This window comes from Trichechus manatus, unplaced genomic scaffold (assembly GCF_000243295.1).
Source record: "Trichechus manatus latirostris isolate Lorelei unplaced genomic scaffold, TriManLat1.0 scaffold00015, whole genome shotgun sequence".
In the NCBI taxonomy this organism is placed as follows: domain Eukaryota; kingdom Metazoa; phylum Chordata; class Mammalia; order Sirenia; family Trichechidae; genus Trichechus; species Trichechus manatus.
The window spans coordinates 9,241,157-9,259,590 of NW_004443951.1; the positions used below are offsets into that span (position 1 = coordinate 9,241,157).

At 45.4% G+C, this 18,434-nt stretch overlaps 1 protein-coding gene across 1 annotated transcript in view; it reads left to right on the forward strand.

Moving 5' to 3' along the window:
• The window catches only part of LOC101346203 (cytochrome P450 4A11-like), a 27,945-nt gene extending 11,226 nt beyond the window's left edge, over positions 1-16,719 (forward strand). Inside the window, exons 2-12 of the mRNA XM_004371774.1 lie at positions 6,785-6,926; positions 8,224-8,268; positions 8,759-8,886; positions 10,325-10,449; positions 10,772-10,926; positions 11,409-11,515; positions 11,600-11,790; positions 11,890-12,023; positions 12,906-12,970; positions 13,116-13,192; positions 16,551-16,719. Coding sequence (XP_004371831.1) covers positions 6,785-6,926; positions 8,224-8,268; positions 8,759-8,886; positions 10,325-10,449; positions 10,772-10,926; positions 11,409-11,515; positions 11,600-11,790; positions 11,890-12,023; positions 12,906-12,970; positions 13,116-13,192; positions 16,551-16,719 — 1,338 coding nt within the window. The remainder of the gene's footprint in view (positions 1-6,784; positions 6,927-8,223; positions 8,269-8,758; positions 8,887-10,324; positions 10,450-10,771; positions 10,927-11,408; positions 11,516-11,599; positions 11,791-11,889; positions 12,024-12,905; positions 12,971-13,115; positions 13,193-16,550) is intronic.
• The last annotated feature ends 1,715 nt before the right edge of the window (positions 16,720-18,434 follow it).

The following is an 18,434-nucleotide window of genomic DNA, read 5'->3' on the forward strand; positions in this document are numbered from 1 at the left end:
GGGAGGGGTGGGGGGGAATACCAAACAGACAATAAAGTGGTAACTTTAGTGAAGGGTAAGACAGTACACAATACTGGGGAAGCCAGCACAGCTTGTACAAGGAAAGGTCATGGAAGCTCCATAGACACTTCCAAACTCTCTGAGGGACTGAATTGCTGGGCAGAAGGCTGTGGGGACCATGGTCTCAGGGAACATTTAGCTCATTTGGCATAACACAGTTTATAAAGACAATGTTCTACATTCTGCCTTGGTGAGTAGCGTCTGGGGTCTTAGAAGCCTGTGAGCAGCCATCTAAGATACTCCACTGGTCTCATCCCTTCGGGAGCAAGGGAGAATAAAGAGAACAGGATACAAGGAAAAGATTAGTCTGAAGGACAAATGGACCACAGCTACCAAGGCCTCCACCGGACTGAGTCTAGTACAGCTAGATGGTGCCCAGCTACCACCACTGACTGCTCTGACCAGGATTACAACAGAGGGTTCTAGACAGAGCTGGAGAAGGATGTAGAACAAAATTCTAACTCACAGAAAAAGCCCAGATTTACTGGCCTTACACAGACCGGAGAAACCCAGAGAGTATGCCCCCGGGCACATCCTTTTAGCTCAGTGGGGAAGTCACTCCTGAGGTTCACCATTCATCTGGGTATTGGACAGCCCCATAAAACAAAATGGGACTAATGAGGCACAGCAGTCCAGGGACAGGGACTAGAAGGCAGAAGGAGACAGGAAAGCTGGTGATAGGGAACCCAAGGTTGAGTAAGGACAGTGTTGACATGTAGTGGGGTCGTTAACCCTTGTCATAGGGCAACATGTGTAATAAATCTTTAATGAGAAACTATTTTGTTCTGTAAACCTTCATCTAAAGTGAGAATAGCAGCACAACTGGAAGAACATAATCAACATCAGTGAATTGTACATGGAGAAATTTTTGAAATGGTGTATCTTTGGCTATGTATATTTTCACCACCAAAAAAAAAAAAGTTCCTCCAAGGTCGAGAAGAGAGCGTGTTGACATGTCTTGGGGTTGTTAACCAATGTCATAAAACAATATGTGTACTGACTGTTCAATGAGAAAATATTTGTTCTGCAAACCTGCACCTAAAGTACAGTAAAAAAAAAAATTTTTTTTTAAAATCTAGAAATAGAAGTACTATACAATCCAGTAATCCTGCTCATTGGAATATATCCTAGAGAAATAAGAGCCATCACATGAATAGATATATGCACACCCATGTTCATTGCAGCAGTGTTCACAATAGCAAAAAGATGGAAACAACCTAGATGCCCATCAATGGACAAATGGATAAACAAATTATGGTATATTCACACAATAGAATACTATGGAACAATAAAGAACACTGATGAATCCGTGAAACATAAATGGAGGAATCTTTAGGGCATTATGTTGAGTGAATTTAGTCAGTCACAGAAGGACAAATATTGTATAAGACCACTATTATATGAACTCAAGAAACACAGAAGAAAACATTCTTTGATGTTACGAGGGTGGGGAGGGAAGGTGAAGGTTATTCACTAACTAGATAGTAGATAAGAGTTATCTTAGGTGAAGGGAAGGACAACACACACTACAGGGGAAGTCAGCACAACTGGACTAAACCAAAGCTAAGAAGTTTCCTGAATACAATCAAACACTTTAAGGGACAGAGTAGCAGGGGCGGGGGTCTGGGGACCATGCTTTCAGGGGACATCTAGGTCAACTGGCATAACAAAGTTGATTAAGAAAATGTTCTGAATCCCACTTTGGTGAGTGGTGTCTGGGGTCTTAAAAGCTAGCAAGCAGCCATCTAAGATGCATTAATTGGTCCCAACCATCTGGAGTAAAGGAGAATGAAAAACACCAAAGACACAAGGAAATTATTAGCCCTAGAGACAGAAGGGCCACATAGACCAGAGACTTCATAAGCCTGAGACTAGAAGAACTGGATGGTGCCTGGCTACCGCCAACGGCTGCCCTGACAGAGAACAAAATAAAGAGTCTCTGATGGAACGGGGGAAGGGTGGGGTGCAGAACTCAAATTCTAGTGAAAAGACCAGACTGAATGGTTTGACTGAGACTGGAGGAAACCCAGAAAGCATGGCCCCCAGACTCTGTCAACCCAGAACTAAGAAAAATTTCCGAGGCCAACTCTTCAGACAAAGATTGGACTGGACTGTGGGACATAAAACGATACTTGTGAAGAGTGTGTTTCTTAGCTCAAGGAGATACATGAGACCAAATGGGCAGCTTCTGTCTGGAGGTGAGATGAGAAGGCAGAGAGGATTAGGAGCTGATTGGATGGACACGGGAAATCAGGGGTGGAAAGGAGGAGTGTGCTGTCACAGTATAGGGAGAGCAACTAGGGTCACATAACAATGTATGTATAAATTTTTGTATGAGAGACTAACTTGAATTGTAAACTTTCACTTAAACTACAACAATTGGAAAAATACTGTCTGAGATTTTTATTTATTCACTATCTCTATAACTGGTTAAGTCATGAATTCAAATAACATAGGTGATTATGTTGACACTAATTTTTCTGGCCAGATGTCAAGTAACAAGGTGTAGCAGTTAAGGATGTGGGTTCTGTTGTCAAACTATCTAGGTTCACATCTCAGCTCCACTAGTTAACTTTAAATACTCTCTCTATGCTTCAGCTTATTCATTTGAAAAATGGAGGTGACAATAATTATAGTATACTCAAAGAAATTATTGTTCATTGATGATGGGTTTGGCACAGAGCAAGGGCCACAATCACACTCATTGTTATTTGTATAAATAAGAATAATCTTTGTGCCTAGGAGAGTTGAGCATTTAGTAGGTTTAACAAACTCACCTATTAATAGTACTGAAATGTTTTTCACCCAAAAAAAAAAAAAAATTGGTGCCATGGAGTCAGTTCTGACTCATGGCAACCTAGAGGACAGAGTAGAACTGTCCCATAGGGTTTCCAAGGAACAGCTGGTGGATTCGAACTGCTGACCTTTTGATTAGCACCTGTATCTCTTAACTACCGCACCACCACGACTGCAAAAAGAGGAAGCCACAATGCTGAGATTCAGATAGTCCCAAATAGCCCTCACAACCCCATCTTTTCCCTGTGGCCTCCCTCCTATTAAACGCATGTCTGCCATGCCAGCAAAGCCCAGAAAACCTAACCAGTGCCTGTGTCGGCCCCAGTATTGCCTGTCCATGTGCTTGCCCTGTGTCTCCTTTGGGGCTTCAGCTCCCAGAGCAGACAAATGAGGACAAGTGTGGCATGGGTGACCTCATCTAGGGAGCCAGAGGTGCCATGATTATTTGCCTATGGGGTTATCACCACTGCCTCCATGGACATCATCTCCTCCACAAGAGTCTTGATCTGCTCCAGCCAGAACTGCTCAGGGACAGAAGGAAGCCCATGCCAGCCCCAGCAGGGAGGCTGGCAGGCCAGTAGGCACCAGAATGTCCCAGAGAGGACATAGGCAAACAGAACATGAGTTAGCACCCTTGATTCCTTGAAAGGAATCAATGGCAGTGCCTAGGAGGTAGGTTTTGGGGGCAGTTGACTGGTTTGGGCAGCAATCAATCAGAAAGAATGCACTCTACAGTGCTGGGTAGGTATGTGAAGGGTACTATACATCAGGCCAAGGTAGCGGGGGTGATAAAAGGCTCTCACTGGCCATTCCCTGCAGAGAAACCATAGATGAGGGAAGCATGTCTAATGAGCATGACCCAGCAACACAGAGCAGCCTCACTGTGTAATTAAAGCAGAACACCTAGCTCAGGGCAGAATTGTCTGCCTCTCCCCACTGGAACATAAGCTCCCTGACAGCAGGGACTTTATTTGTTCACTACTTATCTTAGTCTGGGTTCTCTAGAGAAGCAAAACCAGTAAAACATATAAATATATATACAGAGAGAGATTTATATCAAGGAAACAGCTCATGGGATTGTAGAGGCTGGAAAGTCCAAAGTCTGTGGATCAGGATAGAGGCTTCTCCTGATTCATGTAGCCGCAGGGGCTGGCAAACCCAAGATTGGCAGGTCAGAGAGCAGGGCTCTTGCTCACAAGCTGTGAAGATTGACGAATCCCAAGATTGGCAAGCAAGACGGCAAGACTTCTCCTGACTCACATAGCTGCAGGGGCTGGTGAACCCAAGATCAGCAGGTGGGAGAGCAGGACTCTTGCTCACAGGCCGTGAAGATCAATGAATCCCAGGATTGGTAGGTAAGCTGTTAGCTCAAGTCCCAAGAACTGGAGGTCAGATGAACAGGAGGCAGTTGCAGGATCCAGAGTAGGCAAAAGACAGAACATCCACTTATATCTGAGTGCAGGCTACATACCCAAGGAAATTCCCTTTAAAACTGATTGGCTACTCACAGCAGATCCCGTCACGGGGATGATAACATATAAATACTGAGAATCATGTCCCAGCCAAGCTGACACACAATCTTAACCATTACACTGCTGAATCCCTAGCTTCTAGGATGACACTTGCAGAAAGTTAAGCGCTCAGTTGTGCTGTTGGTGAAGAATATTGAATATGTCGTAAACTGTCAGAAGAACAAACAAATCTGTCTTGGAGAAAGTACAGCCAGAATGTTCCTTAGAAGTGAAGATGGCGAGACTTGTCTAGCTTACTTTGGACATGTCATCAGAAGGGACCAATCGCTAGAGAAAAACATGCTTAGTAAAACAGAGGGTCAGTGAAAAAGAGGGAGACTCCCAATGATATGGATTGATACAGTGGCAGCAACAATGGGCTCAAACACAGCAATTGTGAGGATGGAGGGCAACCAGGCAATCTTTCATTTTGTTATACCTAAGGTCACTGAGTCGGAACTGACTCAATGGCACCTAACAACAACAGTTTAATAAATATTTATCTAACAAATGAATGTGTCCACCCATCCATCTACTCTTTCTGTCAATCACTGAAGTGGAAACATTTTGGGATATCTGTCAAGATAACAGAGCCCTAACGACACAGTGGTTAACAGCTCAGTTGCTAACCAAAAAGTCAGCAGTTCAAATTCACCAGCTGCTCCTTAGAAAACATGGGACAGTTCTACTCTGTCCTATATGGTCGCTATGATTTGGAATCCACGGCACGGTAATGGGTTTGGTTTTTGGTATTTTGGTCAAGATAACTTTCTGTGAAATCTTTCCTCCCCCGAGCATGGTGGGACTCTGAATAACCCTTTTAATCCTATGCCACAATTGATTGTACCAGGAGGACCCCTCATCCATGCTATTCAAACCAGATTCTTGGACTAGGACTCAGCAGAGCCAATCAGACACTGGTAGAAGGGAAATGTGTCAGCACAGTAAGGGTAGAACTGCTCTTTTCCACCACATAAACCTAAGCTACTTAAGGACAAGAATTGTTTGTTCAAAGCTGTATCCCCAGCTTCTAGAAAAGTGCCCGGTACATGGTAGGTCCTTGATAAATGTTTGTTGAATGAATTAATATCTGCATGTAAACTAAGAAAGAACTAGAGACTCAGAGTCCCAGCAGTTCCCCAGTCCTTGTTTCTGCCCTTTCCAGAATTCTGTATGCCGCCTACCCTTGAGCTCCTTGAGATAACCCTGTGTTCCTAGTCTTCTTTTCTTTTTATCTCTTAAATTGCTCAAGATTTTTTCTGTCACTTGCAACAAAAATATTAACAAAGACTCACACATTCACTTTCCTACATGTATTCCTCTCTCTCTCTCCCTTTCCCTTCCCTTCTTGCCTTCCTTTCTTCCTTCGTCCCTTTCTCCCTCCCTCCATTCCTTCCTCTGTCTTTCCCTTTCTGCATTTTTCCATCTCTCCATCTTTCCCTCCCCCCTTTCTCCTTTCCTCCCTCCTGCCTTTCTTTTTTTCTCCCCTTCCCTCATTCCTTCCTTCTTTTTTTCCTCCCCCTCCATCCGTCCTTCCATCTTTACCTCTCTCCATCTTTCCCCCTTCCCTCCCTTTCTCCTTCCCTCCTTTCATTCTTTCTTTTAAAAAAGCCATATTTCCTATGAGCTGTATACCCTATGCTATAGATCTGGTGGCATAGTGGTTAAGAGCTTGGCTGCTAACCAAAAAGGTCGGCAGTTTGAATCCATCAGTTGCTTCTTGGAAAACCTATGGGGCAGTTCTACTCTCCTATAAGGGTCACTATGAGTTGGAATCGACTTGATGGCAACAGATCTGGGTTTTTTTGGTTATACTTTATGCTGGGCTCTAAGAAAACTGGGATAACAAGTATTGAAAGTGAATTTGCTAACAGGGTAACCAACAACTAGGACATACTGAGATTAATATGATAATACAGGGACACCAAGGAGCTGTGGTAGCCCAGGGGAAAGACACCTGGTGTCAGCAGGCTTGAGTTTAAACCCAGGACACCTGGCAATATAATTAACCTTGATTTCCTCATTCTTCTGTAAAATAGGATAAAGTAATAATCCCTACCTGACCACAGATTTGCTGTGAGCATTACATAATGTAAGCCTGTGAAAATGATTTGTTCACTTTGGAGTCAGTCCCTAAACAACATTTATCAAATGCCTATTATGTGTAAGGTTCTGGAAGCAGTTCTGAGTGAGGGCCCAAAGCTCAGCCCAACAGGGGAACAGATCTGCCCATATGACATGTCCTAGATCAATAACAAGAGTCTAGATCAAAGACCAGTTCATCAGAAACAGTTCTAAACCCCTAAATTCTGCTGGTAGATATAGAACTACCATCCCTGTGGCTGTCTTATCCTTCATCCCTACTCCAAGTACTGGGCCTAAAATAAAGTTTTAATTTGTCTCTCCCTCCATAACAGTTTCAAAAGGATCAGGAGCTGCAACATTTTCTGAAATGGGTAGAGAAATTCCCGTGTGCCTGTCCTCGCTGGCTGTGGGGGAGCAATTTTGCCTTCCAGGTCTATGATCCCGACTACGCGAAGGTGATTCTGGGGAGACCAGGTGAGAGCAAAACTTACATCTGGCTGGAGCAGCTCCTTCCTCTCGGGTACAGGTCCTCCCTCTTGAGTAAAATTTCACGAGAGCTCAGGTCAAATATAAATATCTAAACACTACCAACCATCCTCTCAACTCAAAACCCAGCCTCAGGCCAACAATAACTTCTTAGTGCTGGACATTTAAAATATCTGTTTGGGGCAGAATTTCCTCCCTTCCCCCTTCCCTCCTTCTTCCTTCTATTTCTCTCTCTCCTTACCTCCCTCCCTCCTTCTTCATTCTATTTCTGTCTCTCCTTATCTCCCTCCCTCCCTCTCTGTCTTCTTCTCTGCCTCTCTCCATTCCTCTCTTCCTTCCATCCTTCCTTCCTTCCACAGAATTTAGATGCTCTGTGGAGTACACTGCCCCGTACCTGAAAGACAAATTTTCTGTCCAGACTGGGGTGGGTCTGGTAGCTATTATTCCTGTGTCATGGATTGAACTGTGTCCCTCAAAAATATCTGTCAACTTGGCTGGGTCATGATTCGCAGTACTGTATGATTGTGTAATCTGATGTGATTTCCTTATGTGTTGTAAACTCTATCACTATGCTGAGGTTATACTGATGAGGTATACAAGATTCGATTGTATCTTAATCCAATCTCGCTTGAGATATAAAAGAGAGAAGTGAACAGAGACACATGGGAACCTCACACCTCCAAGAAAGCAGTGCCAGGAGCATAGTGTGTCCTTTGGACTTGAGGTTTCCTGCGCTGAGATACTCCCAGACCAAGGGAAGACTGATGCATCACAAGGACCTTCCTCCAGAGCCAACAGAGAAAGCATTCCCCTAGAGCTGATGCCCTGAATTTGGACTTGTAGCCTACTGGACTATGAGAGAATAAACTTCTCTTTGTTAAAGCCATCCACTTGTGGTATTTCTGTTGTAGCAGCACTAGATGACTAAGACATTCTGCTTGTCCGGGACATGGGATGGCAAAGTCACCATAAATCCTAGAAAAGCCACAAGGCTTCTGTCTCACTGATTGGCATTTAAGACATTGCCTACATTTCTAGCAAATTCACCATTCTACCCCTATGGGTTTCTGCTGCAGGTACTCGGAGCCTGCCTCACTGCGTCCATACTGACTATTGAGACAGATAGAGTAGGTGACAGGAGGCAAGTGAGAGGCTTTGCATAGATTTACAGGTGACAATCATCAAGAAATGATGGCAGCCAGTGGTCTGGAACACAGCTGCCTCCTGCAGGATGCCTTGCCTGATCCCTTCCACTCTCATCCTAGTGCCCTTCCTAAACTTTCAGACCCAAAATCTCATGAGCCCTACAGATTCCTGGTCCCCTGGATTGGTACGTATGTCTAAACAACAACTGCCTTCCAATCACCAGGTAGGTTGGCCACAAGCGATCTCTTTGGCTCACAGGGAACAACATGTGTCCATCCATCACTGTCACCACCCCCACCCCTGAATCAAGCCTCATTTCTCTTCTTTTCTCAGACCCTGACCCCATCCTCTTGATCAGAGCTCTCCAGTAGCTCTACTCCTTCCACAACTCTTCTCAGTTCTTTCCAAATGTCAAAGCTTAACACTCATTTAAGACCCACCCTTAATTATCACTTTCAACTTTTATCTCATAGCTATCATAATCATATCCTATGTACCAGCCAAAATAGCAACTCACATTCCTGAAATGTGAAAAGCGTTCCCAGCCTTTGCACATGATGTCTTCAGATGGGTTTCTTCCCTGATGACAGCATTGCTCCCTCTCAGATTGTGTCTGGTAGTCCCTCTGATCCTGTCTCTCCCAACACACATACACTCGCTCATCTCTGGCCCAGGATATGGTTTGCTTCTGTTGAATGGACAGACATGGTTCCAGCACCGGCAGATGCTGACTCCAGCCTTCCACTATGACATCCTGAAGACCTACGTGAGGATCATGGCTGACTCTGTCCAAATTATGCTGGTGAGTGGGTATCTATCTCTCTTTCTCTCTCTCACCTCCACACACACCCTCACTCGCAGACCCCTGCACACACACCAAACCCACACACATTCCACTGTCAAACACATTGTCCTAGGGACGTCTGTCAGACACAGTCATACACAATGACACTCTCAGACCCACAGACATGCACATCACCCCCTGTTAAGGCACATACATATTGTCAAGCTCTTAGACACACTTGAAACGCAAGGACCTCTTGGCTCCCGCAAACACTTACATGCGGTATCACTCACTCTGATGTGATTCCCATACTCCAACACACATGTGCTTACTGCCATGCTGAGACACAGATTCAGACTAACCTACTGACACACATACACACATATTTAGACACATCAAGAAGTACTTGGCAGATATACACAAGCATGCACTCTTACACACTCTTGTACATATGCCCAAATACACTGGCTTTTCAGCACATAGAAAGAAGCTCCATTCTCATGTTGGTATGAATAAAATCCCTCTCCTAATTGACTGAAAATGCCTCCAGCACTTACCAAAAAGCAAATTATCACACCACCGCTGTGAGAGCAGTTTTCTCCAAAAGCAGGTGGGATAGGAGATGAGCCAGCCACTATCTTGGATCCACACTTTGCTCATCACCCAAAAAGAGTGGGTTAGACTCTATGCAGGGACCCCCTCACCACCAACCTCCATGTGTTCAGCACTGTGGAAAGAGGAATGGTCAATGCCCCTTGCACAACAGGACAAGCTGCACCTGGCTGGCCTAGGCAGTGCCAGCCTCAGTGGCAAGAAGGACATCCAGGATGTCTCTGGCCTGAGGCCCAGGGCTTGTGCATAAATTTGAACCACTCCATAGAGAAATGGACACTGGGTCTACGTTTTCATGGTCCAGACTCTGTCATGCCACTGCCATACATCAGGGCTCTGATTTGTCACTCGCCTTGGGCTCAGTAAAAAAATTGCTGAATGAAAAGGAATTGAAGTCCCTGATGTCCATTCCATGAAAGACCTCATCCTGACCTTTTAGGCTTTATCTTGCATTGACATGTTTGATCCTTAAAAATTTGGTACAACCTGTCCCTCAGGACTACCTTAGCTCTCAGGAAACCAGATCCCCCTACTCTAAGAACCCTGAAAAAAGTGTTTTCTGGTCAACCAAAAGGTAGTTACCATCATAAATTGTTCCATAATTTAAAACTTGATTAAGACTATTATGAGAGGATGTCTTTAACTACATAATAAAAACTGGTGAGAAAATAGACATCAGTTTATAAACATTTGCTTTACAGTCTTACTTTGGTACAATGCCATCTGCTTTAGAAAGTGAGGAATTCCCAACAGGACATCCAGGGAGACAGAGAACAGAGTCTAGCCTGATCAGCAAGGACCTTCTGGGGGAGTCTGATAGAGTCAATGTTCCCCTCCTTCCCAGGACAAGTGGGAAAAGCTTATAACCCAGGACCCATACGTGGAGTTCTTTGAACATGTCTCCTTGATGACCCTGGACACTATCATGAAGTGTGCCTTCAGCTACCAGGGCAGCATCCAGTTGGACAGGTCAGTAACAACACTCAGCATCAGGATCTTTGTTTGTACCAACTGGCTGTGGACTTACCTGACAGATAGGTGGAGCACCTTGGATGCTCACCTCAGCACAAAAGAAGATTCTATCCCCAGACTCAGACACGTAAGTAGAAGCCTGGCTGTTCATGCCATCTTATCAAGGGCTGAGGACCACACAGGCTTTGAGACGAGAAGACATGGATGCCACAGTGGTGCCTGTCCATGCTGTTTGAAGTTGTCTCCACCCAGATTCCCACCCGACCTCTGGGTCAGAGGCCTCCCCCCCCTTTATCTCTTCTGCATTCTCTCCCTTCAGGAACTCCCACTCCTACATCCAAGCTGTTGGGAACCTGAACAAGTTAATTTGTTCACGTTTGAGGAATGCCTTCTACCAGAGTGACTTCATCTATAGGCTGACCCCTGATGGTCGCTTGAGCCACTACGCCTGTCAGGTCGCCCATCAGCACACAGGTCCTGAGTTCTCCTCCTGGGAAGCCCCCCTCCTCTACCAAGGCCAACCCAAAGGAACCTGCCCTGACTCCTCTGGCATAGCCAGACCCCTCAGTGCCCCTGCAGGACCTGGTACACACCTAGGGTGGGTAGGTGTCTGGAGCAGGGGATGGGCATCGAGATGTTGTGTGCCAGGCACTGTGCCAGAGTTTTACTTGTGTCATCACATTTGGTTATGGTTAATGAGACCCCCTCCCAGGAAACATTCAAACAGAGGTTCCATGGGTTCTGCTAGTGAAGGAGTCCTGACCTGCAATCCACTGGTGCTAGTGCTTTCACCTCCAACCCACAGACAATCCCACACTCATCCTGAGCTCCACTTCAGTCAGGCCTGATGCCCACATTGGTGCCAATTATAATTGGCTGATGTGGCTGCTGTGGGTGTTTATGGCTGGTATGCCCAGAGTTCTTACTTTCCACTGGTAATCACTGTCCTGGGATAGAGCAAGTGATCAAGCTGAGGAAGGCTGATCTGCAGAAGGAAGGAGAGATGGAAAAGATCAGGAGGAAGAGGCACTTGGATTTCCTAGACATTCTGCTATGTGCAAAAGTGAGTGTGGGAGAGGCCTGAGGCTTTGTGCAGAAAAGCAGGGTCTGGGGGCAAACTCTGTACTCTCCACATGGCTTCCACCAGATGGAGAATGGACACAGCCTGTCCGACCAGAACCTTAAAGCTGAAGTGGACACATTCATGTTTGAGGGCCATGACACCACAGCCAGTGGTATCTCCTGGATCCTCTATGCCCTGGCCATGCACCCCAAGCATCAGCAAGCTTGTCGGGAGGAAATCCAGAGCCTCCTTGGGGATGGAGCTTTTATCACATGGTGAGTGCTCAAGAGATCGGGGAGCTCTGCCTCTCTGTTAGAGGAGAAGCACCTGGTCTATTAGCGCCTACCTGCCCCTAAGGCTGGGCTTCTTCTCAGGGACCACCTGAACCGGATGCCCTACACCACTATGTGCATCAAGGAGGCTCTGAGAATCTACCCTCCTGTGCCAAACATTTCCAGGGTGCTCAGCAAGCCCATCACCTTCCCTGATGGACGCTCCTTACCCAAAGGTATGAACTTCACCACACTCACTCACCTAACTGCCAGGAACTACATCCCCCACCACCACGAATTGCCAGTGAGTTCCCACTGAATCAGAGATCCCGACTCATGGCGACCCCATGTGTGTCAGAGTAGAACTGTATTCCACAGGGTTTTCAATGGTTGGTCTTTTGGAAGTAAATCACCAGGCCTTTCTTCCAAGACAACTCTGCATGGACCTGATCCTCTAACTTTTTGGTTAGCAGCTGAACCTTTGCACCACCCACTGGCTCAATCCATTGAGTCATCTCCTCAAGAAGATTTTAGGTTTAGAATGCGGCCTCTTCTGTTCTAAAATCCTAATTCCCTGAGATGTGGAAGGGCTCAAGAGAGAATCAGAGAAGGGCTGAGGTTGATGTGATCTTTTCCTTATGAGACTTCAGGGTAAATGAGGGAGTCAGGGAATCCAGTGTCATGGGTTAGGTGGGATCCAGGCTCTGAGGAACACTCAGGATGGTGGCAGAGAGCAGCTGATGACCAGATGTGAGACCACGGCCATGGTCAGAGGCTCTCCATTGGCTCACCTCCCATTGATTTGACTCAGCTCTGCTACATACTAGCTGTGTGATCCTTGGCAAATCACCCAGCCAATCCGAGCATTGGGTGTCTCATTTTAAAAACTGGGAAGTGAGTATGTTTTCCATGCAGGATGGTTGTGAGGATAGAATGAGTTAATGTATATTCCCCTCTGACACTTGAGTTACTACAGAGTCAGCCTTCGATTGTTTTGTTTTTCCTGGTTTGTGGCACCCAGTCCTTTTGAATATCCAAGTGAATTCTACTAGCTGAAGTACCAGGGAAACACCCCATAGGTATGTCCGTCTTTTCTCTGTCTCTAACCTGCCCCACAGGAATCAGAGTCACACTGAACATTTACTCCCTTCACCACAACCCAAAAGTGTGGTCGAACCCAGAGGTATGAGGCCCCGTGAAACAGGGATGGGATGATTTCTCAAGAACAACACCTCTTAAACCTCCTACCTCTGACAGTCACACCCCCTCATGCTTTGGAAGGAAGGGCTTGACCATTAGTTGTTCTGGCTCTGATGCTCTCTCTGCAGGTGTTCGATCCTTCCCGGTTTGCACCGGGCTCTGCTCAACATAGCCATGCCTTCCTGCCCTTCTCAGCAGGATCAAGGTGAGGAGACTTCCTTTGTGTGGTAATGGAGAGGGGTTTTCTGGGTGTGTGCCCTGATGGTAGTGATCTCCTATGTGCATAGATGGCAGCCTCAACTGTGCCTGGTAGTGTTGGTGTTTGTGGAAAGGGGGCCTTGTATGTGTCTCTGTACAAAAGAAAGAAAGAAAGAATGTCTGGGTGAGCCATGGAGACTTTGCTCCCACTGCTCTTTCCCAATGGCAGCCAACATTCAGCATGAGTGGATTTTCCAAAATTCAGTGTGTTCTGGTGTTTTAATCACTCTAGGACTATTTTTTCAGGGCAGAATACCTTGGACTTTTCACATTTCTGGTGTGTTTTTCTCAGTTGTCACAGTTTTTAGAGGTGGATTTCTCTATTTCTAATCATTCTAAGTGGAGCCCACTGCCTTTCCTACTTAATTCAACAATCTGACTTCCAACTGAAACAAATAGATTCTATGGGTTTCAGATTCCATAGGCATGTCTCAATTGTACAACCCATATACTTGAAGGGTTATGGTTGCCTTTTGAAGGAAGTGTTACACCAATTTGAGTCTTCTCTATTTTGCAGGCTATCCCAACAAAAATTTTCACTGAATGTTAATGTTCACATTCCCTTGACAACTTTCCTAATTTACAAAATTCTTCATATGAAGTGGGTTCTATACACCATGAATTAACACAGAGTCTGCATAGTTCGGAGACCTGGTGGCGCAGTGGTTCAGAGCTATGGCTGCTACCCAAAAGGTCGGCAGTTCAAATTCACCAGCAGCAACTTGAAAACCCTAAGGGGCAGTTCTACTCTGTCCTATAGGGTCATTATGAGTCAGAATAGACTCGATGGCAATGGGTTTGGTTTTTGGTTTGGTTTTCTACAAAGTTCAACACTAACAAAAAAAAAAAAAAAGAAAGAAAAAAGCATAAATAAGAACAATAAATAGTTTTTAAGGTAAAACCCATATTACATATGAAACTTAGAATTTGAAAGGTTCCTGCTGTGTAACTTATAAAACACACTTGAAACAGCTATTCAGTTGAGAAAAGTACACTCAAAATGGCTGCTGTCAAAATATCAAAGGCTGCCGAAATTGTCCTGTGAAATACAAGTTGTCATAAACATTGTAAGTATTTAACATAGAAAGATTTTGAAAAATCCATAATTCTCTTAGTTCTTCAATGGATGAGTCATATTTCAGACATCTGGCCTTAAGCATATTGTCCTTGCACAGATTAGCTTTCCAGGATTTCATTTCCCCTGAATTGATTCCTCCTTCTAAACACTGGCTGTAAACCATGTTGCCACTACTAGTTGGAAGTAGAGCCTTGGGTAGCTGAATTTCTAGGTCAGAAGTAATATTTGATTTGATCTGACTCTATTCCATTTTATTGTATTTACTCAATTCAATTGCTATAATTCAACTATAGAAGTATTTAATAAGTATATGCTCTGTGTGCCAAGTCCTGTATTGGGAGATGGTAACCCAGACATGAAAGTTACTGTCTGGGCCTCTAAGAGTTTTCAGCCAAGGACAGAACACATAGAAATAAACAGCTGTAGGTAAAGACATCATTAATTTATTCATTCACTCTTTCACTCATGGAGTAGTTGTTTATTCTTCCCATGTTCCTAGCACTGTCCTAGGCACTGGACTGGGATGTGTCCTTGAATAAAACACTAATGATGCCTTGGGGGACAGGGGAGAGAGACAGCTGGAAGAGAGGATGAGGGCAAGCTGTTCATTACAACTGAAACTTGAAGATGTGGGCAGGCAGAGGTGAAGGGAGAGCATGCTCAGTGATGCCAACGACAGGAACCTCAGCTAGAAAGTAGAGCTGGACAGGTAAATTTGGGTTAAGCAACTGCCCAAACAGGCTTTAAATACCAGCAAAGGTGTTTGGGCTCTGTTCTACCTGCCATGGAGAGAACGGGGTTTGAGCAGGGCTATGGCTTCAGTGTGGAGGGAGCAGAGGCAGGAAGACCAGAAAAGTCCAGGTAAGGAGAATGAGGGATCTCAAGGAGGCGACATTTCTGGAGTAAGAATGAAGGCTACAGAAGCTGGTTGAAAAGGGGGTAAAGGGGAGAGTGATCTAGACCATTAATTAGAAGTCTGAGGGTACAACAGGGAGAGGACGGGAGGAGACTTCCAGTTCCCTACATCCCCCCTTTTCCCCAGGAAGCTTCCCTGTTGCCCCTATGACTCTCCTACGCCACCCCATCTTGTCCTCCCTCTGAGGATCTGGGCACCAGTGTGTCCTCCTCGGTGGTGAGGGCCTGAGAGTGTGGCCCACCTTCCCCTGCAGTGCCCAGAACAGCGGCCTTCCCATTGTGGAACCAGACACTGTTAGTGCAGTGAGTGAACAAACCGGTGATTCACTTTTTGAAGCCCTTCATTTGATTAAACTCTGCAGCTTAGAGCACTCGTCCTTTCCTGACAAAGGATTTCAAGCTGCTGTTTAACAACAGACCTTTCTTGCTAAGATCAGACCTATTCCTTTCCCTCCAAACATTTACTCACTCATTCAGTAAACATAACTGAGCCCCTACATGTGCCAAGCAGGGTTACCACAGAGAAAAGTTGCCCTTACACCACAGCTGAGGTACCTGGAGGGAAAGAGAAGATTCTGTGCAAAACTTAAATGTCCCCATGAGAATATCTAGCCCAGTCTTTCTCAACCATATTCCATGAGAGAATTAAGGCTTAAAGCTCTAAGGTATTCATTAAATGTAATGAATTAACTTTTCTCCTCTGCATCTAGAATGGTCTAGCTTGTACCACACTTAGAACTATGAAACTGGCCACTCAAATCATTTTCTGAAGAGATTAATTGTCTCACAGAACCCATTTGAAAAAGGCTATTAAGCACTCACTCTTGTACCCCCACCCTTTCTCATGCTCCTCCCTTTGCTTAGAATGGCCTTCCATTCTGGAATGGACTTCCATCTTCAAAGTCTATATCAAATGTTCCCTCCTTTGCAAAACTTTTCATTTCCACCACCCATCCCATAGTTGTTAACAAGATTAGTAGCCTACTCTCAGCCCACAAATCTTGACTTCCCGCTGGCAAGAATCAGCAGAGAACAGGAAAAATATATCAGTTTATATTACTCAGAGAGAGCTCAGCAAGGGGAAATGTTGCTGAGACCCCAAGTAGGAGTTAGAAGCTAGGCCTGGAAGAGTGATCAGATCTGTCAAAAGTCAGGGGGTTATGTGACAAAGGCTTGGGGATAGGGGCATGTGTGACCTGTAAGCAGAGGACTAGGGGCTCGGCCCCACCAACGAGGGCTTAGTGGCCAATGCCTGCCCAGCTCAGGACCTGGATTGAGGCTGTTTCCTCTTGAATGTCCCTCTCTGGCCCAGAAACTGTATTGGGAAGCAGTTTGCCATGAATGAGCTGAAGGTGGCCGTAGCCCTGACCCTGCTCCGCTTTGAGCTGTCACTGGACCCCACCAGGCTTCCCATCCCTGTTGCAGAAATTGTGTTGAAGTCCATGAATGGGATCCACCTGCACCTGAAGAAGCTCCTCTAACTCCGGTGGGGATAATGGCAGGCTCATCCCAACTATTTCCCTGAGATAGCCTCCTGCCTTCCATCCTGTCTTTCTGTCCCGCTGCCCCTGTCCCTGGTGTGTCTGCCCATCCTCCTGCTTTCTATCTTCCACTTGAGTCACATCCTGACTCCTGTCCACCAGACTGCCTGCACTTCTCTCTGCCAACCTTTCTCCAGGTTCCCTCCCTGTTTGTCTGTCTTCCTTTCTCCACCTACATCTCTCACACACCTGCCCTCCAGCCTGTCTATCCATCTACTGGTCTTTTCCCTCTGTCCACTTGCCTGGCCTCGTATGAGTTTCCTGATGCTGCTATAACAAATTACCATAAACTAAGTGGCTAAAAACAACACAAATTTATTCTCTTATAGTTCTGAAGGTCAGAAGAAATGGATTCTACCAGATGAAAACCACAGTGGAGCCAGGCCAATCTCCCTCCAGCAGCTCTAGGGGAGAATCCATCCCCCTGCCTTTTCCAGCTTCTAGAGCTGCTGTCATCTATAGGGTCACTATGAGTCAGAATCTGCTTCACAGCCAATGAATTTAGAGCTACTGTCCTTCAATTTCTTCACTCACATCTCCCTCCTCCATCTTCAAAGCCTGCAGCATCTCAAATCTCTCTCTCCTTCTGCCTTCATATTGCCTTCTCTCTTATAAAAAAACTTTGTGGTAACTTGGTCTCACACAGATAATCCAGAAAAATCTCTCCATTTCAAAATCTTTAATGTAATCACACTTATAAAGTCCTTTTTGCCACAAAAGGTAATATAATCACAGTTTCCACAGATTTGACTGTAGTCCTTTGGGGGCCATTGTTCAGCACGCCAGTCCTCTTAGGACTGCCTTCTGGTCTATCACTCTCTACACAATTTGTTATTCACGCACATTTCTGCTTCTTTCCCCCTTCCCCAACACTACCCAGGTAGAATAAACTGCACAGTGCTTCAAGTAGTCTCTGTTTTCCTTGGGATGGAGAAGGAAGGCAGGGAAGAGAGGGGGTGAGGAAAGAAGTCCCTGCTGAGGAAGGAGAGGAGAGCTGACACTTTCTCTGTGGTGCCCAGGACCCTGTGTGCTACCTCAAGTAAACTCATCCCAGCCCAATGCTTCCTAGCCCTTCCACACAGTCCTCACTCTGTGTGGTCCTCAATGCCCACACTCCACCCAGCTCCTGAAGGCTTCCATGTTAGCTGGATTTAGAGACAGGGCTCCTCCCTCAGGCCACTGTTAAATGAGAAACTATTTGTTCTGTAAACCTTCACTTGAAGTACAATTAAAAAAACAAATAGGCAAAAGATATGAACACACACTTCACCAAAGAAGACATTCAAGCGGTCAACAGACACATGAGGAAATGCTCACAGTCACTAGCCATCAGAGAAATGCAAATCAAAACCACAATGAGATACTATCTCACACAAACATTATTGGCATGAATCAAAAAAACAGAAAATAATAAATCTTGGAGGAGTTCCGGCAAGATGGCGCTCTAGGCAGAAGCACTACGCTGTCACTCCACAGCAAAGATCCAAAAAACTAAGCCAAACAGAGAATCAACAATCCTGAAACCCTAGAACATCAAATGAAGAGATAAAGAACTCAGCTGAGCACCAAATGGAGTGAGAATACTGAAAGAGAATAGAGAGCGAGGAGAGATTCATGCAGAGGTCCCCTACCAGCTAACGCAGCGCGGATCCACC